Source organism: Neoarius graeffei, chromosome 13 (genome assembly GCF_027579695.1).
Source record: "Neoarius graeffei isolate fNeoGra1 chromosome 13, fNeoGra1.pri, whole genome shotgun sequence".
Lineage (NCBI taxonomy): Eukaryota > Metazoa > Chordata > Actinopteri > Siluriformes > Ariidae > Neoarius > Neoarius graeffei.
The window spans coordinates 1,461,131-1,487,328 of record NC_083581.1 but is presented as its reverse complement, the minus strand read 5'-3'; the positions used below and the strand labels follow the sequence as shown (position 1 = coordinate 1,487,328).

The 26,198-nt window shown below is 44.8% G+C and overlaps 1 protein-coding gene across 2 annotated transcripts; it reads left to right on the top strand.

Annotated features, from left to right (window-relative positions):
- On the top strand, nt 1-24,359 carry LOC132896341 (SAM pointed domain-containing Ets transcription factor-like). Of its 2 annotated transcripts, XM_060937099.1 has the most exons (7): nt 1-132; nt 1,133-1,238; nt 6,417-6,836; nt 7,590-7,787; nt 8,051-8,098; nt 8,905-9,039; nt 23,652-24,359. In XM_060937099.1, exons 3-7 carry the CDS (start codon nt 6,431-6,433, stop codon nt 23,828-23,830), a joined length of 966 nt encoding a protein of 321 aa, XP_060793082.1. In that variant the 5' UTR covers nt 1-132; nt 1,133-1,238; nt 6,417-6,430; the 3' UTR covers nt 23,831-24,359. The 2 variants fall into 2 exon arrangements, with proteins under 2 accessions (XP_060793082.1, XP_060793083.1); XM_060937100.1 differs by lacking the exon at nt 1,133-1,238.
- The last annotated feature ends 1,839 nt before the right edge of the window (nt 24,360-26,198 follow it).

The window sequence follows — 26,198 nt, the reverse complement described above, 5'->3', positions numbered from 1 at the left end:
GAGCTCAGAAGAACACACACACACACGTGCGCGCGCACACACACCTTCAGATGCTGTAGACTCAGGACACACAGGTGAGACCCTCAGAACAGCATCATCTCTTGCTGATATCATCGTCTCATCGCTCCTCAGGTAAGTGTCACAGTCTTTCACTGATTCTCTAAAGCTCTGCTGCATCATTCACACCTTCATCACCTCTTCAACCGTTCCACGTGAAATCATATTTTAAGAGATAAACTGATCTCAGCTGGAAAAACGTTCCTCAGAAATTCTGGGTAAAGTTGCTGAAGCTCTGAAGGTGCAGCTCTGTGTTCCTGGGTTTTACTCAGAAACTTTAAAGATTCTTCAGTGAAATTAAACTGTTTTACTAAACATTACATCCACAAGCTACAGAGTTAAATAAAAAGCTTTACATGCAGACTTTCTGATTCGTCTCACTCCAAAACCCAAACTCTCGGGTTTATAAATTCAGCTAAAATTTACATTTTCTCTATCTTATTAAGATGGACGAGATCAGAAACTTTTGCTGTCCTATTATTGAATGAATTCGTCTTTGTTTTCATTTAACAGTAATTTTTAGAAAGTGATGGAAATGTGGGGAGAAAAGAAAGAAAGAAAAAAGTTTAAAGTGTTTTTAACAGAAGAATTGACTCAGGAGTGTGTTCTGATAACGATCATATTTTAATAAAAGTCTGTTGTAGTTTTTAATAGGAGTTTATTTTGCTTTTTGTTTCTCTGGTTCCTTTATGTGTTAATTTTATGATTTTATTTTATATATTTTAATCTTATTTTATTGTTGTAACATTTTATTTAATAATAATAATAATAATAATAATAATAATAATAATAATAATAATAATAATAATAATAAAATCTCCAGGATTAGATGCATTAAATTTTGATTTAATTAAATTTCTATTAAATGAGTATTTAATATGTGTTTATTATAAGTTGAAAATGCTGCTGAAGAACTTTGTGTTTTTTGTGTTTATTTAATTTTTCTGCTTTTTTTTTTTTTTTCTGAAATGTGATCCCTGGTGTGTAAATTTTATCATCTGGATGTTCAGGTTGTGTAAATTTACAGCACAAGTGTCACAATGTCTTGATAAAAAGGATCAAATTTCTTCTTCAGGTTTGCCTTGGGTTCAGTCTCTCAGCGCAGCAGCGTCTTTAACGTCTCCCAGAAAGAACAAAACGCAACTTTATACTGTACTTCCTTCAGGACGAGCCACACTCCAGTGAGTGCCAGATTTTAATCTGCTGAAGCAACAAAACTGAACAGAGATAAGAATATCAGAAGGAAAACACACACACACGATAATCTGAGTAATCTGAGCTGAGAGGACTCGTGTGTGTGTGTGTCTGCGTGTAAAGGCAGCTGATCGTTTCCCACTTTACCACACTGATGAACATTAACGTCTCCACGCCACCTCGTTAAACAGTCACACCTTCCACTACAAACACTTTCAGATCCTCAGTGAGGCTCAAACTCTTTTCTTTTCTTCTCCATTTTTACGTCAGTGCGTTTCTGATTATTTATTCTGTTTGTCAGATTCAGAAAAGAGGCTCAAAGCTTCTTCATCCAACAGCAAACACTGTAAAAGTGTACAAGAGCTTTTTTTTTTAATGATTAATTAAATTAATAAATACCCTCACATGTAAGAGGAGTGTTTATGTTCCGGGCCCCTGACTGATAACGGAGTAGTATTTTAAAATGAAAAGTTTTATTCTATTTTAGTTTTAAATATATTTAATAATGGAGTTCAGTCCTGACTGTAGAAATCATGGAGGGTTTGAACCCAAACCTTCGTGTTCTGTAGAAATGGAGCCAGATTTCCTCCACCATGTTCTCCGGTCTGGAGCCAGAGTCTGCAGGAGAGATGAGAAAGGCAGTCAGGTCCACCTACTCATTTTTTAGGCCCCACCCCTTTCTCCCAGCACATCGCCAAGGCTGTCAATCACTTCACTCCCAGGTGTAGCCACACCTTCTTACATTCTAGTCAAATAACATCTTAAAAAGTAATTTCTGGAGGAAAAGAAAAATGTGCAGACATCAGCATTGAGAAATCTAACTGTCGGAATGAGACGCTGTAGATGGAAAGACAGATTAGATGAGAAAAGTGACAGAAACAAGGCTGGTTTGTCATTGAAACACATGCGGATGGGCGGAGCTACAATTACACTGCAGCCAACCAGTAGGGGCGTTAGATCTGGGGGTGGAGTCACTTTTTACAGATGTTACACTGTCCATGTTTTCTCCATGCTTTTATAAAAGTCCCCAGTGTTGAATTCCCATCCTTCAGTGTTTATAAAGTCCAGCTGTTCACTACTGAACCCTGAAAGGGTTAAATCTCCACTCTGAGTGTGAATTCAGCACCGGGGCTCGAGTTCAATTTTACTGTCAAGTTCAGATCTTTATTTCACTGTGAAGAGACGAAGATGGTCATCATCTCACTGTTTGGTCATCGATCAATTATTAATGTTTCAAGAAATTCCTCTACAAGATCCATGTAATTAGGGACAAGAGTGAACATGTAACACACACACACACACACACACACACACACACACACACACACACGTCAGTGTAGTTTAAAAGATGAGGTTTGTAAAGGAAACCGATGTGTTTATCATAACGACACGTAAACTGATGCAGATCTTTAGGACATGAGGGCGCTATGAAGTGAGCGGAGCTTCTTTAATGTTACAAAAGCAACAGCAGTAAAATAAACGTGTGGGAAAATATCAACCGGTTCTAGTTAAGGGTTCTTAACTTCCTCGAGAGGTTCTACACTGAACCTTCACTGAAAGTGAGACTGAGTTCAACATGGAACCATTACGGGTTCTCCCAGAGAAACACAAACAAAAACCTTTTGTTTTCAAAAATTACATGCAAAATCTGCATATTGTGCAAAAACATTCAAGGATTTTAAACTTAATGTTTAAACTATACTCAGACATTCTGCTTCGTCTAATTCTGGATTAGATTTGAGCCAAAATGTAGCACTTCAGCAGCCATGTGAAAAAGATTTTGATGGCATTTTGGCTCTGCGTGTTATTTACATTATTTATAATATTTACTGTTCGTACTGTATGACCTGGTGACTTGTCCAGGGTGAACCCCGCCTTTCGCCCGTAGTCAGCTGGGATAGGCTCCAGCCCGCCCGCGACCCTGTAGAACAGGATAAAGCGGCTACAGATAATGGATGGATGGATGGATGGATGGATGTTCTTACTGTATGCGAATGAGACTCAAAACAATGTGTGATTATCTGAGAAAGTAATTTAGCGTACTTTTTTCCTAGTAAATTAAAGCCTTTATAAAGTCTGAGTTTTATGTTTATTTTAGAAATTAAATGAATTTGTTTGGTGGGTTTCACTCTCAGAAAGGGTTCTGTGGAAAATCTCTACAGGAAGTGTTGTTCTCGTTGTTTTCAGTCATGTTTCACATGATTTCATCCAATATAAATAATTTAATTCATTTTTTTTTTGTCAGTCCGGGTTTGTGCACAGCTTTAAAACAGGTTTTTTCAAACTGCAGACGTTTAAAGACGACGTTACCAAATATAACTAAAAAAAAAGAAAAAACTGATAAATCCTGCACTAATGCAGGTTCTCGTCCCCACGCCACACGTCTTCAACACTCACACACTTCTTGGTGAAACCAGTCGAGTTGCTGCTGAAGCCGTGTCTTCTGTTTTAGCCCAGAGGTGACAGATGCCGTGATCTGACACCGACTCCAAATCCCTCCCAAACTCAACTCTGTGTTTTCTGCCAAAATGTTTTATCACTGAAGCACAAAAAGTCGTTTAGGAGCAAAAATTGCATCATCAATGTTTTTATTTTTCAAGCTATGACAGTGTATTTTTTCACAGTTCACATACACTGCCCTACCAAAAAAGGTCACGCACTGTAATTTTTTCGTTGCTCCGCCTTCAGCTTTGGTTACAGCGTGCATTCGCCATGGCAGTGTTTCAATAAGCTCATGTAACGTCACATCATTTATTCCAGTCCAGAGTTGTGTTAATTTTTCTCTGAGAGCTTGTGTTAAGGATGGGAGAGTCGAACCACTGCGTAAAATCTTCTCCAGCATCCCAGAGACTCTCAGTGGAGGTTAAAGGTCATAGGCAAAGGTTTTCAATTTATGCACATTTGAAACTATATATGTTAAAGAACCCTCTGTAATTTTTTTCTGGTCCCAAGAAGTATTGTTAATAAGTAATAATTAAAATAAGTTGGTGCGGATAGCAGCTAATTTCTGCTCGGCAATTTTCGTGACCACTTGGTGTGTGACATCATTTAAGACAAACAAACCGCTTGAGTTGAGTCCACTTCCGTTTACTTGCATTGCCGTTCGGCTTGAGTGCAGACGTGTGTTCGGGAATTTCCAAAGAAAACCCCCACGCCTTATTGTGCAGTGAACTGTAACAACGGGACCGGTTCAGGAAGAAGTTTTTACCTTTTTCCAAGAGAGGAGAAGAGGCGGAGAGAGTGGATTGTGCACGTGAAGCGAGAGGGTTGGCAGCCGGGTAAATACGCCACTCTGTGCTCCGATCACTTTTTGAAGAATCTGTTGGAGAGTTCAGCTGTCAGTGTCGGACAGAGAAGCTCAAACCTGACGCTGTTCCGACAAAATTCGAACACAAAATCAAGCAGTCAAAGAAGAAACGGAGCAGCAACACTCAAGCAAAAAGGAGAAGATTGGAGGGAAACATTTTTACTTTTGCTTGCAATTGACAAGTCAAGAATCCTGAGGGATCCTGTACAATCACTGTGGAAATGAGACAAAGGGATATTTCCTCGCTCAGCGTCGGCTATAAATAGTATAATGCTTGAATTACTATTAGCAATATATTATATTATATTAGCAATATAAACGAATCCACGTTATATTATAGGGATTGTGTGTGTGCCCGTGTGGTTTAATTATTCTTCAAAAGGGATCTTATTTAGTATTAGGATGAAAGTAGGAATTTATCATAACTACCAGGATAGATCGTTTGGGCGCGAGTCTTATTGAGGTCCGGGGTCGCCGCGATCAGAGTCGGCCCAGTCGCTGTCCGATTTCGAGGCCGCACGGTCAAACCAGTGAGCCACATTCACCGATTGCTTCGCAACGGTCACAGGGTCATACAGATACGGTTTCACCTCTCGATATTCAATTTGGAGAGTTCCTACTTCAAAATCGCTCTCGCTTTCAGACATTTTACACAACCTCTCATGACCAAAGTCCGTACACGTGTGCTCGGTTCGCAGGTAAACACAGAGCTGCTCCCGGTCTGTTTGCCTTGAATGACGTCATGATGACGCCCCCTGGCGGTAAAAGTGCGCATAAGTGAGATGTAAACAAACCTTCGGAACTTGCGCAAACCAGTATATTTTAACCATTTTATTCAATTTTTGGGTGCAAATTAGACACCAGGAAGATTGAATTCGCTTTTTGGGTCGTTCTTCTAGACAATAAAGTTGATATTCTATGTTTCACCTCCGACCCTTGCCTATGACCTTTAAGGTCATGACTCTGGGGGGGTTAATTAATGTGTAAATGATTCCTTGTGCTCCCTGAACCACTCTTTCACTCTCTGAGCCCTAATTTTATTCCATCAGGGAATTAAACCCCACTGATGTGACCCTGCTCATTCAGTCCATTCAGGTCGTCAGCTGACTTCATTTTATTGCCCTGTAACATTGCTGGGTCTTGACCTGACCAACTGAATCAACCCCAGATCATCACACTGCCTCCAGAGGCTTCTACAGTGGACACTGTGCATGATGGGTTCATCACTTCATGAGCTTCCCTTCTTACCCTGACACGCCCATCACTCAGGAACAGGGTCAATCTGGACTCATCAGACCACATGACCTTTCCCCATCGCTCCAGAGTCCAATCTTTATGCTCCCGAGCAAACTGAAGCCTTTTCTCCTGATTAGTCAAAAAAAAAAAAAAAACTCTCATGCTTCCTGGCTGCAGTGCATTCTGGGAAATGTAGTTGAAAAATCTCAGTGCTTTATTCTTTAATATTGTGTGATCAAGGAGGAACGTGTGCACTTCCTGAAAACTCTCCACTCAGTCATGGCGTTGGTGGTGATGCCATTGATCCAGCCTTGCAAAATAAAGTGATCTGGTTCACTGACAAAAAAAAACAAAAACACTATTTTTCCAAGTTTTTCTTCTCATAAATTTGTGACTTTTTAATCTTGGAGCAAATCTGAGTTTTTTTTTTCTCAAAAATTTAATTAAACTTTATTTTCATAAATTAAAAATAAAAGAACATTACTCTAATAACCCATCACAGAAAATAGAGCTAAAGATTATTCGATTTTAAGTTTCTGGTCCACCATCATCCGGTTCTTGATCAGACCGAATGTCTTGTATGTGATTACAAAAAGATGGAGTAATATCTTCCTGTTTTTAGGAGAGAAGACAATCATGTCGAGTCCCAACAGGTCTCACATGTACCTCGATGTCCCAGTTTTCCCATACAGCCACACCGTATCGTATGCTGCTGGAGAATATTCCAAGACCTTCTGCGGTTTTCCCAGCGTGCCGGAGTGCCTGTCCCACTTTGACATGCTGCTCTCTGAGGACTCAGCAAGGATCATGATGAAGACAGACACGTTCATGTACATCGACAGTGAAGAGGAGCTGCTTCAGTGTAAGGAGGCGGGGCAGGACTCTGTGATTGACAGCACAGCAGGACACCGAGCTCTGTGCGTGGGTGCGAGCGGACAGATGGACGCAGAGGACAGGTGTCTGGAGCAGGTACAGAGTTTAGTACTGGATGAGGTGCTGAAGGACATCGAGACAGCATGCAAACTTCTCAACATCACTCCAGGTGAGAGAGACAGCGCAAAGATTCAGCTCAAAGTTAACTGAATGCAATTATTCTGAAGCTGAAGCAGGAAGGAGCTGCAGTCCTGTCCATGTTATTTTGATAAATATAGCTGGAAATTTCATGATTTTCATGAAACATACATGATTTTTATTCCTTACATTTTCATTTTGACTTAATAATCAGACTTTTTAATATTAATAACCACATAAGGCATGTAAATCTAATCCGTATCAGAATTTAACTCGGAGAAAGACAAAGCACTGACACTGGAGACTCCTTCCATAAACGTGTGCTCACAAAAACACTTCACCACATCAACCATTATAGGTTTTACTTTCTTAAACAACATTAAAAAAAATCTATTAATTATTAGTCTTAGTTTATGTCGTGTCCACTGTACGAGTCCCTGTGAATGAGCTGTTGCTATGGAAACAATATTAGACGGTACTAGAAGCAGCACAATCATATAAACCTGTGAGTAACGTTACAGAAGGAAGCTGCGCTGTGATACAGCTTCTGACCAATCAGACACGAGAACTTAAAACCAGAAAAAGAACAAAAATCAGGGACCATGGAAACAAATCACTTAGAAACGCACGATTGTAAGATTGACAAGACAAGAGGTGTGTACATTAGGGAACTGACCAATGACAGGACACGGGGGGGCGGAGACAAGACTACAATCAAAACAACAGCATATAACAGAACTATTTATCTTTTTATCTGTTTTTAATTCACGTCTCCTGTCTCTAGATCCTGCAGAATGGAGCTCAGGACATGTGCAGAAATGGTTGTTGTGGACGGAGCACCTGTACCGACTCCCGCAGGTGGGGAAAGCCTTCCAGTACCTCAGCGGCAGTGACCTGTGTGTGATGAGCGAAGACGACTTCAGGCAGCGCTGCTCGCCGTACGGAGACGTGCTGTTCGCTCACCTCGACATCTGGAAGTCCGGTACACAGATTTCACTCACACTCACTCACACTCGTGATCCTTTACACCAAGCTGCTGCTGAGTTCTGGATTCTGATTGGTCAGATGGTGCTAACTGATGTTCTGTAAAGTCATGCAAGTGCAAATCGCAGGTTTATATTCATGCACTAACATTAACTCCAGGCTGTGTTTTTACGTAATGATTCATTTTGATGAAATCTGATTCGTCAGTGTCTGAGATTTGAAGTGTAAATCTCAGTCTGAATCCTGTGCTCTTTATTTCAGCCGCCTGGATGAAGGACAGATGTTCTCCTCAAAACAGAGGCTTTATTGGTAAATTCACAAATTATTATTATTATTATTATTATTAATGAGATACAAGTCGGGCGGCACGGTGGTATAGTGGTTAGCGCTGTCGCCTCACAGCAAGAAGGTCTGGGTTCGAGCCCCGTGGCCGGCGAGGGCCTTTCTGTGCGGAGTTTGCATGTTCTCCCCGTGTCCGCGTGGGTTTCCTCCGGGTGCTCCGGTTTCCCCCACAGTCCAAAGACATGCAGGTTAGGCTAACTGGTGACTCTAAATTGAGCGTAGGTGTGAATGTGAGTGTGAATGGTTGTCTGTGTCTATGTGTCAGCCCTGTGATGACCTGGCGACTTGTCCAGGGTGAACCCCGCCTTTCGCCCGTAGTCAGCTGGGATAGGATCCAGCTTGCCTGCGACCCTGTAGAAGGATAAAGCGGCTAGAGATCATGAGATGAGATGAGAATGAGATACAAGTCACTGGTGTCATCTTTAAACTGAGTCCCATCATACCAATAAAATACTGATTTAATCTGGACTCTGTTAAATTTTATCTTTTAATACAGTTGCACAAACTTTTAAGCATCATTTAATCCCATGTTTAATTTTACTGTAAAGTCAGATTAACTTTAATACCGTTTCTTTATTATATTAAACTCAGTCAGGAATTCAGTTTGTATTTGAATTCTATAATAAATAGACTCCTAAAATACCGACATTCATTTAATAATAATTATAATAATTAGTTGTAAACTCTGCTGTTGGTGTGAGATGGTGTGTTCTCCTGATTAAAAACTGATATACACTTCTACGTTTTGTGTGTGTGTGTGTGTGTGTGTCCAGGAGTGGATGAGCTGTGTGCTGAAGCGGACTCGTCCTGTAGCGGGCAGCCCATCCACCTGTGGCAGTTCCTCCGAGAGCTGCTCCTCAAACCACACAACTACGGACGCTACATCCGCTGGCTTAACAAGGAGGAAGGTGAGAACCCTCTCACAACATCTACACTTCCTTCAGCTTCAGCTCCACACACTCCATCCAGAACCCTTTTTGAAATCTAAGAACCCCTAAAGAATCCATAAAGAACCCCTAAAGAATCCATAAAGAACCCTTAAAGAACCCCTAAATAATCCATAAAGAACCTTTAAAGAACCCTTAAAGACCCCCTAAAGAATCCACAAAGAACCCTTAAAAACCCTAAAGAAGCCTTAAATAACCCTTAACAAACCCTTAAAGAACCCCTAAAGAACCCCTAAAGAATCCCTAAAGAATCCATAAAGAACCCCTAAAGAATCCAAAAAACCCTTAAAGAACTCCCTAAAGGACCCCTAAAGAATCCATAAAGAACCCTTAAATAACCGTTAAAAAACCTCTAAAGAACACTTAAAGAACCCCTAAACCCCTGCTTTGTTACACTGAGTGTTTTTGATTGGTGATTGGGTTGCGCATGCACACTCTGTGCTACGCAATTCCTGGTTCCTGAGTTGTTTGCGACGAGTCTTTTTTTCCGTGAGTGTTGGCGTTAATTACTAATCTTTTTTTTTCTACAAATAATTTTCCAGTATCCTCTTCATTTTTTATTGTACTTTCGCTTTCCTTTTTCCGTTTTTTTCTCTCTCTTTTTTCGGAAGAATGCAGAGACCGAACGCTTTCTTTTTTTCTCCTCCTGCATAAAGACCACAAATGGAGGCCATCCACATTGGATCTGCTTTAATATCAACAGATCTTTGATTAAGGTACGTGAATCCTTTCATCATGGCACACCTTCAGCCTGTTCAGTGTGCTGAGTGCAGGATGTTTAGTCATTCTTCCTCTGTCACTAGCGATAGCTCTATTAGCTTTATTTGTGATAAGTGCAGATTAGTTAGCACTCTAACAGAGAAGATTACAGTGCTAGAAGCGTGTGTCCAGGCTTTAGAGAAGGCCAGTGAGAATGAGAACAGTGTAGTTTCTGTAGAGGAATATCTGGATGCCCTAGGTGGAGTTAGTAATCCCCCAACTCTGGCATTAGAGCCCTTACAGCAGGGCGAATGGGTGACGGCTCGGCGGCATAAGTGTAGAGCCAAAGCTACCGCTGAAGCTCGCCCATGGGAGCACCACTCCTCTCTGCGTCATGTGTCGAACAGGTTTGCTCTCCTTAGTGATGCACCCACTGAGAAACCTGAAAGAGCTCTGGTTATAGGGGACTCTATCATACAGCACGTGAAATTAGCTCAGCCTTTAGGGGCACCAGCAGCTTTAGTCAGGTGTATACTGGGAGCCAGGGTGCCGGACATAGCAGGTAATCTTAGGGTCCTAGGCAAGCACAGGTTCTCAAAGATAGTTATCCATGCAAGAGCTAATGATATACGCCTTCGTTAGTCTGAGCTTACCAAGAGTAACTTTTTAGAGGTGTTTAAATTGGCAAAGGCGATGTCCGATGCTGTAGTATGCTCTGGCCCCATCCCAATGCGGCGTGGTGATATAGCTTACAGCAGGTTATGGTCGCTGAACTGCTGGTTGTCCAGGTGGTGCTCTGAAAACAGTGTGGACTTTATAGATAATTGGGCTAATTTTGAGGGCACTGCTGGCCTGTTAGGGCGGGACGGTATCCATCCCACTCGGGAAGGTGCTGCTCTCATTTCCTGCAGCATATGTCATAGTCTCAGAACAGGCCTAGTTAATTTCTGACAATCCAGAGCCAAGGCCAGGGAGCAGACGAACAGGCTAAACTGACTGTCTGCTAGCTGCACAGAGTCGTCACTCAGGGTCCACTACATCGAGACTGTGTCTGTTCCCCGAGCTCAACAAAAAGGTAGAAATATTCAGAGAGTTTGTTCCAGTAACCTAATCAATATAAAATTAGATCATACTGACTGTACAGCCGCTGCCAGCACCTTTGATCTAAAGGTGGGGCTATTGAATATTAGATCTCTTACATCTAAAGTGCTAATGGTTAATGAACTCATTACTGGTCAGGAGTTTAATGTACTTTGTTTAACTGAAACATGGATTAAGCCAAATGAATATATAGCATTAAATGAAGCGAGTCCTCCTGGATACAGTTATATACACCAGCCTCGTCTAACTGGCAGAGGAGGAGGCGTCGCGGTTATTTATAATGATTATTTAGGTGTAACACAAAAACCTGGTTATAAATTTAATACATTTGAAGTTCTTCATACTCATATAATGTATGTAGCCTCGAAAAATGAGTCTACCCAGTTAATTCCGTCACTTATTATTTACAGGCCCCTGGGGCCATATTCTGAGTTTCTTTCTGAATTTGCAGATTTTATCTCAGATCTGGTTATTTCCTTAGACAAAGCTTTAGTTGTTGGAGATTTTAATATTCACTTCGATAACCCAGAAGACCCTTTAAAAACAGCATTTGTGTCCATTTTAGATTCAGTAGGGATTAATCAGAATGTCATAGGACCGACCCATAATGGTGGTCACACCCTCGATCTAATACTAACATTCGGGTTAAACGTAGGAAATATAGTCACACTTCCACAGTCTGAAGTTCTCTCAGATCATTATCTCATCTCATTCAAACTATGTCTGAGTAATAATATATGCACCTCACCACGCTACTGTATTAAACGTAATGATGACACTCGCACTTTAAAACAGACCACTCAAAAATTGGAACGTAAAGTTCATCGAACAAAATTGATAGTGTTCAAATTAGCGTGGAAGGAGAGCTTCCTGAAGTATAGAAAAACTCTTAGTGCTGCGAGATCAACATATCTCTCCTCCCTAATAGAAGATAACAAAAATAATCCTAGATTCCTATTTAATACTGCAGCAAAATTAACCAGGAATAAGTCCACTATAGACACATGCACACCTGCAGTATGTAGTAGCAACGACTTCATGAATTTCTTCATCTCATCTCATCTCATTATCTGTAGCCGCTTTATCCTGTTCTACAGGGTCGCAGGCAAGCTGGAGCCTATCCCAGCTGACTACGGGCGAAAGGCGGGGTTCACCCTGGACAAGTCGCCAGGTCATCACAGGGCTGACACATAGACACAGACAACCATTCACACTCACATTCACACCTACGCTCAATTTAGAGTCACCAGTTAACCTAACCTGCATGTCTTTGGACTGTGGGGGAAACCGGAGCACCCGGAGGAAACCCACGCGGTCATGGGGAGAACATGCAAACTCTGCACAGAAAGGCCCTCACTGGCCACGGGGCTCGAACCCGGACCTTCTTGCTGTGAGGCGACAGCGCTAACCACTACACCACCATGCCGCCCAAAATTGAGAATATCTGACAAAAAATTCAAACTACCAATTTAAGGTCAGACAATGTAAGTGACCCTGTAATTAACAATATAAATGTATCAGATCAGCAATTAGAATGTTTTACTTCCCTTAGAGAAACTGAATTACTTTCATTAATCAAAAGCATCAAAATGTCACGGAACAGACAGGAGAGGAGATCAAATGTGCTCAAACCACAGTTTATTAATAATAGGGGAAAAGGGAGTACGTGTGTGGATGAAGTCTAGAGGCAGGGATGGCTGGTAGTGACATCTGAGGTCTCCCATCCAAGTACTGACCAAGCCTGGCCCTGCTTAGCTTCTGAGATCTGACAGGATCTGGTATAGTCAGAGAGCTGTGGCTGTAGGCTAATAGAACTTGGGTTTCAGGCAGTCTCCAAGCGTGCAGTCCCTCAGCAGGCAGGAGTTGGAGAGCAAACTGGAACACAGAGTCACAAATCAGGTAGCAAGAAGGGGACAGAAGGCAGATCAGGTTACCAGGGCTGGAGAGCAGACAGAGTCAAACGGAACAGAAGGCAGGTCAGGGTACCGGGGCTGGAGAGCAGACAGAGTCAAACGGAACAGAACAATATCAGGAGTCAGAGTAGTAGGAACACAGAGCAGGTTATCAGGCTGAGAGTTGCAGACAATCTGACACTGAGGCTAGGGAGAACTGCAGCTTAAATACACCCAGGGGGAAGCAGGTGATTGGCAACAGCCAATGACAATCACTGAAAGTTAATAAGAGGAAGTGAGTGCGGGCATGGCCGGTAATGCTGTGTGGAGATGTTACCTGAAGAGAGAAGCCCACAGGTAGGACCATGACAGAACCCCCCCCCCCCCCCCCCCCCCTCAAGGGATGGCTCCAGAAGTCCCTAGCCACAGATCCACCAAGATGGGCGGGAGGAGGGGGAATACCGGTGGAGGGTCAGAATTCCTCTACCGGTCAGTGTCCATAGCCTCCGCACCCTCTTCACCGTCAGAAGAATCGTCATCCAAGGGCCCCCGCCCAGGATTTGGTTCAGTGTCAGGCTCAGGCGCTGGAGCCGGGGCAAGGTCCGGAAGTGGATCCGCCTGGTGAGAACCCCTACGTCGGCCCCATCGGATGGAAGGCTGGTCAGGGTGTAGCCGATGGAAGTCGGCGATGAGGGCTGGATCCAGAATCCTTCCAGCGGGAACCCATATCCTCTCTTCAGGACCATAGCCCTCCCAATCCACCAGGTATTGGAGACCCCTGCCCCTGTGTTGTGACTTCAGCAGTCGCCGGACGGAGTAGACCGGGCCACCGTCGATGAGACGAGGAGGAGGAGGAGGAGGTGCAGCTGGGACCAGCGGGCTCTCGTGCACTGGCTTGATCTTAGAGATGTGGAAGGTGGGGTGCACTCTCATGGATTTGGGCAGTCGGAGCCGGACAGCAGACTGGCTGATTATCCTCTGGATAGGGAATGGTCCGACGAACCGAGGTGCTAGCTTAAGAGACTCCACCTGGAGGGGCAGGTCCTTGGCAGATAGCCACACCTTCTGGCCCACCCGGTAGGTGGGCGCAGGCGTCCTCCGCCGGTTGGCGCCAGTAGAGTAGCTGGTGACTGATTTGAGGAGTGCAGTGCGGGCTTGAGACCAGGTGCGGCGGCATCAGCGTGCATAGGTGAGGGCAGCCGGGCAGGTGACCTCTCCCTCCTGGCTGGGGAACAGGGGTGGTTGGTAGCCATACACGCAGTGGAATGGGGACAGCCCGGTGGCTGAGCTGGTGAGGGAGTTGTGAGAGTATTCCACCCACAGCAGGTGCTTGCACCAGGCCCTAGGGTTGCATGATGCCATGCACCGAAGTGCCTTCTCCAACTCCTGGTTAGTCCGCTCAGACTGGCCATTGGACTGGGGTCGGAATCCGGAGGTGAGGCTGGCGGTGGCCCCAAGTAGGTGACAGAACTCCTTCCAAAAAGAGGAGGCGAATTGCAGCCCCCGGTCCGAAACGATGTCCTTGGGCAGCCCATGGATGCGGAAGACATGTTGCAAGATGATCTGGGCAGTCTCCTTGGCTGATGGTAGTTTAGGGAGGGGAACAAAGTGTGCCATCTTGCTAAAGCGGTCCACGATGGTGAGTATGACTGTCATCCCGTTAGAAGGGGGTAGACCCGTAACAAAATCCAGGGAGATGTGGGACCAGGGTTGCATAGGCATGGGCAGAGGCTGGAGCAAACCGGCAGGAGGTCGGCTGGAGGACTTATTTTGGTTAAAGGTAGGGCAGGCTCGGACGAAGTCTCTCACATCCCTGCTCATAGTAGGCCACCAGAACCGTTGGGCGAGCAGGTTGTAGGTGCGAGTGGAACCAGGGTGGCAGGCTAGATGGGAGTCGTGTCCCCATTGTATAACCTGGGATCACAGGTCTTCAGGAACGAAGAGGCGACTTGCGAGGCATGCACTGGGGCTGGGTTGGTCACGGAGGGCTTCCCGCACTTGTTCTTCGATGTCCCAGGTCAGCGCAGCAACAATACAGGGGTCAGGTAGGATGGGAGCCGGGTCCTTGGAGGGGGCATCACCCTTCTGGAACTGGTGGGAGAGTGCGTCAGGCTTGGTGTTGCGAGATCCGGGCCAGTACGAAAGGGTGAAATTGAAGCTGGTGAAAAAGAGAGCCCAGCGGGCCCGTCTGGGGTTGAGTCGTTTGGCAGTGTGGATGTATTCTAGATTCTTATGGTCTGTCCAGACCAGGAATGGGACTACGCACCCCTCCAGCCAGTGGCGCCATTCCTCCAGGGCAAGCTTGACTGCCAGCAGTTCCCGATTGCGGACGTCGTAATTGCTTTCAGCTGGTGACAGCCGGCGGGAGAAGAACGCACAGGGGTGGAGCTTGTTGTCATCCGCAGACCTCTGTGAGAGCACTGCCCCGACTCCCACATCCGAGGCGTCCACCTCAACGATGAATTGCCGCTCCTCATCAGGCAGCCAGAGGACGGGAGCAGTGGTGAACCGAGCCTTGAGGGTGGCAAAGGCTTCGTTGGCGGCCGGAGTCCAGGTGAAGGGCTGTTTGGTACTGGTCAAGGTGGTGAGGGGTGACGCAATGGTGCTGTAATTACGAATGAATTTCCTGTAGAAATTTGCGAAACCCAGGAACTGCTGAAGCTGCTTCCTGCTCTCTGGTACTGGCCATGAAGTAACTGCAGAGATTTTGGCAGGGTCCATCTGGATGCTCCCTTCTGCCACGATGTACCCCAGGAACCCCACAGACTTGGCATGAAACTCACACTTCTCTGCCTTGACGAAGAGGGAGTTTTCCAGGAGACGACGGAGCACTTGCTAGACATGCTGGGTGTGTTTGGACAGGGTTTTCGAGAAGATCAGGATGTCGTCGAGGTAAACGAACACGAACTTGTTCAACATATCTCGCAGGACATCATTCACCAGAGCCTGGAATACCGCTGGCGCATTGGTAAGGCCAAACAGCATCACCTGGTATTCATAGTGACCAGTGGGGGTGTTGAACGCAGTCTTCCACTTGTCTCCCTCCCTTATCCGAACCAGGTGGTAGGCATTCCAGAGATCGAGTGTCGTGAAGACCGTGGCTCCCTGGAGCAGCTCGAAGGCGGAGGTAAGCAGTGGGAGAGGGTATCGGTTCTTGACGGTGATGTCGTTGAGACCCCTGTAATCAATGCAGGGGTGCAGGGACCCATCCTTCTTTCCCACAAAGAAGAACCCAGCGCCGGCGGGCGAAGAGGATGGACGGATGAGGCCGGCAGCCAGAGAGTCACTGATGTAGGTCTCCATCGCCTTCCTTTCCGGGGCAGACAGAGAGTAGAGACAACCCTTGGGTGGCGCAGTGCCTGGGAGGAGATCAATGGCACAGTCATAGGGCCGGTGAGGAGGCAAGGAAGTGGCCTTGGTTTTACTGAATACCTCCCAAAGGCTGTGATAACACGCTGGGACATTAGTGAGGTCGGGGGCAGAGCTGGCAGGTGGAGTACGGGTGTTTAGGATGGCGGCTCGTAAGCAGGTCCAATGGCAGTCCTTGCCCCATTCTTTTATCTCTCCAGTGGCCCAGTCGAGGTGAGGACTGTGCTGGCGGAGCCATGGATAGCCCAGGATGAGAGGTTGGCCGGGGGAATGGAGCAGGTGAAATTGGATGGTTTCGTGGTGGTTGCCTGACAGGGTCATCGGAACAGGGGCAGTGAGGCGGGTGACGGTGCCAAGGAGATGGCCATCCAGCGCCCTGGCTGGAACGGGAGAGGATAGGAGGTGGCTTTGCAGGTCCAACTGGCGTGCAAGCTCAGTGTCCATGATGTTAGCCTTGGCCCCGGAGTCCACCAGAGCGGCCAGGGTGCGGGTGGAATCCAACAGACGAAGGCAGACTTGGGGCATAGGTTTCTGGCTGGTGGAGGACTGGATGGTCATTGAACCCAGCCGGGCCCCTCCTATGTCCGGCGAGCTCGGGCTTCTCCATGCGCTGATGACTGACTGAGTCTGGCGGGCCCTCTCTCGTCGACGGGTCTGGACCCGGCGGTCAATGCGGACGGCCAGGGCGATGGCCTCATCGAGTGTCGATGGTTGTTCATACGAGACCAGTTCGTCCTTCATGTAGTCGGCCAGGCTGTGCAGAAAGGTGTCCACCAGCGCCTGCATGTTCCACTTGCTGCGCCGGGCCACAGTCCGGAAGTCGACCGAGTAGTCAGCCACTGTTCATCTGCCTTGGCGAATACGCAACAGTCCTCCAGATGCCTCTGCTGATGATGAGCCCAGGTCGAAGACCTTAGTCATTTCCGCTGAAAACAAGGAGAAGGAGGCACACGCTGGTGTCCGGCGTTCATACTCTGCCATTCCCCACAGGCGGGCGCGACCAGTCAGATGAGTGATGACGAAGGCCACCTTCGCTGCCTCTGACGCGAAGGTTCTGGGCTGCAGGTCGAACAGCAGCTGGCAGCTGGTCAGGAAAGCACGGACTTGGGAGGGGTCACCATCAAAACGCTCTAGACTGCCGACCTTGGGTTCCGGGGTGCTGAGTGCAGCAGGAGCACCTCCCGGAGCTGGCACGTCAACGGCGGGTATGACAGGGGCTGATGCAACAAAGGGCAGCGGTGGTTGACTCGGAGGAGCAATGGGTGCTAGAGCGGTGAGCAGCTGGAATGCTTGGTCCAGTCGCTGTTGCTGGAGCTGATGACCAAGCTGGATCAAGGCTGCAATGTTGGCAGACATCCGACTGACATCTCCCTCGGTGCGCTGCAGCCAGTCTAGGGCAGAGGGTTCGGGCGCTGACTCCATGTGTGGTCAGATCGTTCTGTCACAGAACAGACAGGAGAGGAGATCAAATGCGCTCAAACCACAGTTTATTAATAATAGGGGAAAAGGGAGTTGGGAGAAGTCGAGAGGCAGGTGGTGACGTCTGAGGTCTCCCATCCAAGTACTGACCATGCCTGACCCTGCTTAGCAGCTAAGATCTGACAGGATCTGGCGTAGTCAGAGAGCTGTGGCTGTAGGCTGATAGAACTTGGGTTTCAGGCAGTCTCCAAGCGTGCAGTCCCTCAGCAGGCAGGAGTTGGAGAGCAAACTGGAACACAGAGTCACAAATCAGGTAGCAAGATAGGGGACAGAAGGCAGATCAGGTTACTGGGGCTGGAGAGCAGACAGAGTCAAACGGAACAGAAGGCAGGTCAGGGTACCGGGGCTGGAGAGCAGACAGAGTCAAACGGAACAGAACAATGTCAGGAGTCAGAGTAGTAGGAACACAGAGCAGGTTATCAGGCTGAGAGTTGCAGATGATCTGACACTGAGGCTAGGGAGAACTGCAGCTTAAATATACCCAGGGGGAAGCAGGTGATCGGCAACAGCCAATGACAGTCACTGAAAGTTAATAAGAGGAAGTGAGTGCGGGCGTGGCCGGTAATGCTGAGTGGAGATGTTACCTGAAGAGAGAAGCCCACAGGTAGGACCATGACACAAAAGCCTCAACTTGTGTACTAGATCCCTTACCTACACGTCTATTCAAACAGATAATACCTGAAGTAATTGAACCGCTTCTAAAAAAATAATAAATTCTTCTCTCACGATTGGCTATGTACCCAAATCCTTTAAACTAGCAGTTATCAAACCCCTGATTAAAAAACCTGACCTTGATCCCTGTCAGCTGTCCAATTATTGGCCAATATCAAACCTCCCCTTTATCTCCAAGATCCTTGAAAAAGCTGTGGCACAGCAGTTATGCTCATATTTACATAGGAATAACATCCATGAAATGTATCAGTCAGGATTTAGACCTCATCATAGCACAGAGACAGCTCTGGTTAAAGTAGTAAATGACCTACTGTAAAGGACATTAGACACTGGATGCTTCTTAACTTCCTTCTGCTTAACTCTGACAAGACTGAAGTACTTGTATTCAGACCACATGCAGCTAGAAGTAAGTTTTCTGATTCCACAGTAACTCTGGATGGCCTTTCGGTTTCTTCACGTGCAGCAGTAAAAGATCTCGGGGTGATTATTGACCCCAGTCTTTCATTCAAAACTCACATTGATAACATTACCCGGATAGCTTTCTTTCATCTCAGAAATATTGCTAAGATAAGAAATTTAATGTCACTACATGACGCAGAAAAACTAGTTCATGCTTTTGTTCCCTCCAGGTTGGATTACTGTAGTGCCTTACTGTCTGGATGTTCCAATAAGAGCATAAACAAGCTCCAGTTAGTTCAAAATGCAGCAGCAAGAGTCCTTACTAGAACTAAAAAATATGACCCCATCACCCCTGTCTTATCCACACTGCATTGGCTCCCAATCAAATTTCGTATTGATTATAAAATACTACTATTGACCTTTAAAGCACTGAATGGTCTCGCACCACAGTACCTGAGTGAACTTCTGCTCCTCTATGACCCGCCACGCCTACTTAGATCAAAAGGTGCAGGCTATCTGCTGGTACCTCGTATAGTGAAGGCTACAGCAGGGGGCGGAGCCTTTTCTTACAAAGCCCCACAGTTATGGAACAGCCTTCCAAGTAGTGTTCAGGAATCAGACACAGTCTCAGTGTTTAAGTCTCGGCTGAAAACAGATCTGTTTAGTCAAGCCTTGTGTTAATGGTGTTTATGAGGTAAAGGTGTAGATCTGGAGGATCCTCAGACAGAGTGTTTTGGTAAACTGGGATGTATGGATGCTGTCAGTCCCCACTCGCTCGCTCACTCGAGTTTGTTGACGGTGTAGTGGCTGCTGCTTTATGTCCCGGGGCTCCCTCATGTCTGTGTTACCTTCTGGCTCTCCCCTTTTAGTTATGCTGTCATAGTTAGTTGCCGGAGTCCCTGCTTGTACTCAGTGCAATATGTATACTGTTCCTACTTATTCAGGTGACATTGGGCATACCTAACAACCTGTGTTTTCTCTCTCTCTCTCTCTCTCTCTCTCTCTCTCCTTTCCCCCCCCAAAAAAAAATCTGTCCCTCTGAGTTACATGTCGGTCCTGAGATCGAGATGCTGAACCTCTTCTGCTCCTCGGACCTGCCTGATCCATCCTGGTGCCCTGTGTCTGGTTGGAGTCTCATCGCATCGCTCCTGTGGAGGACGGCCCCATATGGACAGTTGAAAATCACACCTGGAAGACGCTCTGGACTCTTACAGTTATGCTTTTATGGCTGAGGACTACAGTTGACTTGCTAACTTTAGGACTGCAGTTGTCATGAACAGTTTTGCACTCAAGTTTCCATCAATGAAGAGTTTATAACATCAACGAAACTGACTTCATGTTAAAGCTGTTAATGTTATAGTCATGCTGTCTGTTGTTACCCAAATGAGGATGGGTTCCCTTTTGAGTCTGGTTCCTCTCAAGGTTTCTTCCTCATGTCGTCTGAGGGAGTTTTTCCTTGCCACCGTCGCCACAGGCTTCATCATTGGGGATAAATTAGGGATAAAATTAGCTCATGTTTTAAGTCGTTCAAATTCTGTAAAGCTGCTTTGCAACAATGTTTATTGTTAAAAGCGCTATACAAATAAACTTGACTTGACTAAAAAACCCATAAAGAACCCTTAAAGAACCCTTAAAAATCCCCTAAAGAACCCCTAAAGAACCCCTAAAGAATCCATAAAGAACCCTTAAAGAACCCCCAAAGAACCCCTAATAAAGAACCTCTAACGAACCCCTAAAGAACCCTTAAAGAACCCTTGCTCCTACTCTATACAGGAGTGTGACATTTCGAACTGCATTAACATCTAAAGCTCTGAGAAAGAATCTTTAAAAGCTTTGTCAGTTTGAGGGACTCACTGAGAGGAACCACACCCAGGAGATCTCCCCAAGAGCTCCACACCTTCAAGGGCTTTTTTCTGTTTGCATTCAGACCTGCAGTAGAAACACTGAAATGATTTACATCGGCTTGCTAGTGTGACATTAGCAGGAAATACTCATGAAGATTTTTATATTTCACTTAAACGCTCAATAAATCCTGGACTTCACTGTCGTTCCATTTTTCTGTGTTTGTTCTTTATTTATTACACTAATGTGAAGAGTTGTTGTTTACACGGCTAATGTTTTACATGGATTTTTAAAATGGCGGTTTTTGACCAATTACTGTACACTTCCATCCCTCATGGTTCCTCTTGTGCTGGGAGAGAACCGACCCTGAAGTCGGAACTGAAAAAGTCCCTCAGAATGGCGTTCCAATAACCGCGATCATCTTTAGTTCCTGCAGTGCGACTCACAAAAGGGGGAACTTCCTCCAACAGTTCTGAGAACTGTGAAAAAGTTCCTCCAGTCTGAAAGCACTGATTAAGTTTTATTCCACCCAAATGAATGATTTAAATGAAAAACTAAAGCGGTGATTGTACTTCATGTCTCATTCTACGGTATAGTGTGTCTCCTACAAGGTCATAAATCCCCTTTGGAGGTTTTCTTTGAATAAAGTCTCCTGTATTCCGCGATCTTAAAGCACAAATAAAAAGGTATAAAACACACTGAGGCTGATGATTTTTACACTGCGCTCTGGCTGTGTTGAAAAGACACGCATGAATTCACACTTGGAAAAATCCCTTAAAGCTGTACTGCCTTTCAGATTTCTCAAGTGTGGGTCATAAAAAGAATTTCCCCGACACCCAATTATTTTTGTTTAGTGACAAAGCTACTGAATTTGAATCTGACTTCCAATTGTACTATATTTTTTAAAAAATAGAACAATTAATGAGTTTATCTCCACGTGGCCGTAAATTCTCCGCTATTTTTTCCTGCTTCCCCATGACCCAATTCAAGATACTACGTCATGCATCACTTGGTGGGCTTTCCCCGTTCACGCAAGGCATTGTGGCATGGGCGTAAAAATGCGTATGGACGGTATGGATGCGTCCATACCAATATTCAGCTGAGTTTAAAATGTCCATACCATTTTTGAATGGAGAAGCCGCGATGCAGGAAACCCTGAATAAAAACACCAAACGCGGTATCGCTTCCAGCTGATTTTCAGTTGTGAACAGACCTCTCAAAGACGGCTGACTATTGGTGGGGACAGCAGGTAAAACAGCTTTATGAAGCTTTGATTGGCCCACCTCCCGTTGCCTTGACGTTGCTATGGTTTTTGATTGGCCCACCTCCCGTTGCCTTGACGTTGCTATGGTTTTTGATTGGCCCACCTCCCGTTGCCTTGGCGTTGCTATGGTTTTTTGTTCTCATTGGCTGTAAGCAGTAGCAAGCGGTAAAATCAGCATCCAGCTCGCTGCTACAGCAAAACAGCACACAGGCAGTGATGTCGGGCAATAAAAGAAAACGTAAGGAGGACATAAGACATTATTTTACCCAGTCAACGGTAAGCTATTCAAAACAAAATAGCCTTGTTAGAGAACCTCTTCAGACAGTGACACTTTCTTCTGTTTGCAATCTCTCTCTCTCTCTCTCTCTCTCTCTCTCTCTCTCTCACTCACACACACACACACACACACACACACACACACACACACACACACTAATAAATGCTTGTAGGTAATGCTAAATGTTTACTTATATTTACTTTTTTCTTGCTCATTGTTTGCATGTATATGTATATATGCATGTGTATATGGGTATGTATGTAACCTCTGCAATAAAATGTGAAAATGCAAAAATGTGAAACAATTGTCACTTAACCCTTTCAACTTAATGAATAAACATTTTTGCAAAATGCACTACAACTACCAAAACTCTTCACACTTCTGCCGCCCATACCTACATTACTTCCAGATTCTGAAATTGCAGTAACTCAAAAGGAAGCACATGATGTTTCAAATGTGTGAAAATAGTAAAAGTTGTGTGAAAATGAAGCAGCAGCACATCATTTTGATTGATTGTGTTGTTGTATTTTGGGTAGGTCATCCACTACAGCGAAATTCACAGCAACTTCAATGTCCACTTTCTCTGTGTGATAATGTATTGCCCGTAATACATGCAGATGTTAGCCTAAGTCTAAGTCTAAGTGTACCTGGTGCTAACACAAAGGAATGGACAACCAATCATTTGTACAGTGTAGGCCACATTTTGTGCGACAACCATGGCGCACTGGGGCGCTTGGCCAAATTATGTCCCCACCAATATCAACCCCGTTTTTACGCCCTTGCATTGTGGGATGCAAATTTGAAACAGGAGAGAAAAATGGAGGACGTGAGTGTGCGAATGAAACGTGGAAGAGCGACTACAGTAACGGAAAGAAAGCGAGAAGAAAAGACGTTATGTTCTATACGAAGGAAAGGAAACGCAGGACCAAACTAATAAATATGGGCGCTCAGCGAGCACCTCGGTGTGATCAGCTGTTCGTTTAGCGACAGAATGATGGAACTGTCAGTGCACGCTCAAAGGGAAACCTGTAGATGGCAGTAATGCAACACTGTGGATGCCAGCTGCCGTAAAACCCAAAAGAAGAAGAAGAAGGTAAACCTGCGCATGCGCACACGGACTTCCTCTGTCTGCTTGACTGCGCCAAGCGAGTGATTTCATGCACATTATTTGCTTTAATCCCCTCAAATTAAATAACTTCCCAGCCACAGAATGGCCTGATATTTTGTGAGATATTACAGAAATAAACAGATATCACAATCACCACATTTCAGACGCAACTAAATTTCACCGGTTTTATGAAATCGAAAGGCCGTCTCTCTTAAAGAAGCAATTCTGACGTTCCGAGTGGGAATTCTGCCAAAGCCATGAAAGTGAGATAATTTTACTCAGAGGTCATAATGATCACTGCAGCCACCTCACCACCTCGCTAAAGACAGCAGAGCTGCATCACTGTCATCTTCATTTTCCTTACAGATAAAAAGTTCATTTTGAGCAGAACTGTGTTTCCTCTGTTAAAGATAATGACTCCATGATCACTTGACCTAAAAAAAATTGACCCTTGTCTTCTCTCATGTGCAGGAATTTTTAAAATTGAAGACTCAGCGCACGTCGCTAAACTGTGGGGGATCAGGAAAAACCGTCCCGCGATGAACTACGATAAACTGAGCCGCTCCATTCGCCAGTACTACAAGAAGGGCATCATTAAGAAGCCGGACGTGTCTCAGAGGCTGGTTTATCAGTTCGTCCAGCCGGTGTGAGGACATCAGCAGGGACACATCTCACCCCAGGACACACTGGAACTCCTGGGTGGAGTTTCCATGGATTTGGACTTTCTTTGATCCATATTTCAGTGACTCTCTTGAGAAGAAATCAAACTGAAGACAAGGACAAGACTTTCGAAACATTTTTAAACTTAATGACTGAGTCCATGACGGCATTCAGCTTCCTGTTAAACCTGCCCCGGTTTAATGAGAGTCCGGGTCATGTGATGAAGCTGAGGTACTGTTCCTGTCCTGACCGCTGATTATTTTCCCACAACATCACGTCCCTGAGGGTTTTATTCTTCTGACACCACAGCAACTTACCAGTGATTTTTATTTATTGAAGAGTAATGTGTCATACTTTTTATCCTTTTATAGTTACACTTAATGTTGTGCAGGTTACTTCCTGTTTTCACTGATGTTACAGCAGCAATAAACAAAATCATTCCCTCAGCAGTCTCTCTCTCTCTCTCTCTCTCTCTCTCTCTCTCTCTCTCTCTCTCTCTCTCTGTTCTCTCTCTCTCTCTGAAAGTTAAGAAGATTAAATAACCACAGCTTGTCATGTTGTGATGAACACTGATGGTTCTTCACCTGTTTGGTCTCATCAGGAGTCAGAGGAGTTTATAAGAAGTGTCCGAGTCTTCCAGTGTTTCCTGCCTCACTGTTGTTCACACATTTCTGAACGTACTCAACGTTACCCTGCTTTTCTGTAAAAATAATAAAAATGAAGTGTTTTCTACCATTCTGGGACTGTAATAAACACCACTGTTTGTGTTTGTGGCAAATTTACTGTGAAGATTTTTAACCATTTGGATCGTATTGAAAACTTTTTCTGAAATACACACACACACACACACACACACACACACACACACACACACACACACACACACACACACACACGTTAAATATCTGAAATCCAGTTGTATTTTTCAGTAACAATTTAATTTAACCTACAATAATAAAGTAATTATTATCATGTTATACTTCACCAATTATTGATGATTAATTAAGGATCAAGTTTAAAATATATTTTGTACAACACAATAAATTTAAATAATCAGTGTAAACTGTTACTATAATATTCATTTACTGATGTTAAGCAAAATTAAATGAACATATATTAAAAATGCTGTAATGTATTTAATAGAGTTGAACACACACACACACACACACACACACACACACACACACACACACACACACACACATATATATATATAAAACCTTATGTGTGTGTGTGTGTGTTTAAAGAAAACCCTTGAAATAAACACAATAGAATGAGAGACAAAATGCTGTCTGGAAAAATAAATAAATAAACAAATAATCTCTTTTTTCCCTGATTTCTATTTATCTTATATATTAATAATCTTATAATGAGTAATTTCACTTTTTCTTTTTTTTTTTACCACTTTTTTCATCACAATGTTAATGGTGCACTACAAACTTCATCAGCAGCAATGCATCATGGGATTACAACCAAATACCATCTGGATTAAGATTACACTTTAATCTGATCTCTGTTTCTGAAAGATTCAGCTCTTTACCAAATACACCTTATTACTGAAAACACCTAATGAGCTCATCTGAATAAACGAGAATAAACGAGAATAAACGAGAGCACACAGTTTGTTTTCTCAAGCTTATTTTTTTCATTCAAACTAATATTGCAATATCGACATCAGCACAATGACTTTAATCAGATTTCTCAGTGCTCATTCACCTTCATCCTCATGTCCGTGTCATGTTTCATCTTGATGCATATTTAAATGAACTTCATGGCATATTAACATGAACAGGCACTACACCAGTGAGGAGAATCAAAATACAGCACTAATTATTATCATGAATGTTTACGTCCCTCCTGGAGACAGAACCATCGCCGTCTCACTCCGTCTGCACACAGAGCAAATCAACACGAACCACAAAAATATAGACAATCTGACACCGTCTCACTTAGGGCTCATCTCTACACATAGGGGGGTGAGAGAGAGGGAGAGAGAAAGAGAGGGGTGAGAGAGAGGGGTGGGAGGAGAGAGAGAGAGGGAGAGAGAAGGGTGTGTGTGAGAGAGAGAGGGAGATAGAGGGAGAGAGAGAGAGAGAGAGAGGAGGGGGAGGAGAGAGAGGGGGAGAGAGAGAGATGGAGAGGGATGGGGAGGAGAGAGAGGGGGGAGAGAGAGAGAGAGAGAGAGAGAGAGGAGGGGGAGGAGAGAGAGGGGGAGAGAGAGAGATGGAGAGGGATGGGGAGAGAGGGGGGAGAGAGAGAGAGAGAGAGAGAGAGAGAGAGAGAGAGAGGAAGGGTGAGAGAGAGAAGGATGAGAGAGAGAGAGAGAGAGAGAGAGAGAGAGACGGAGAGGGATGGGGA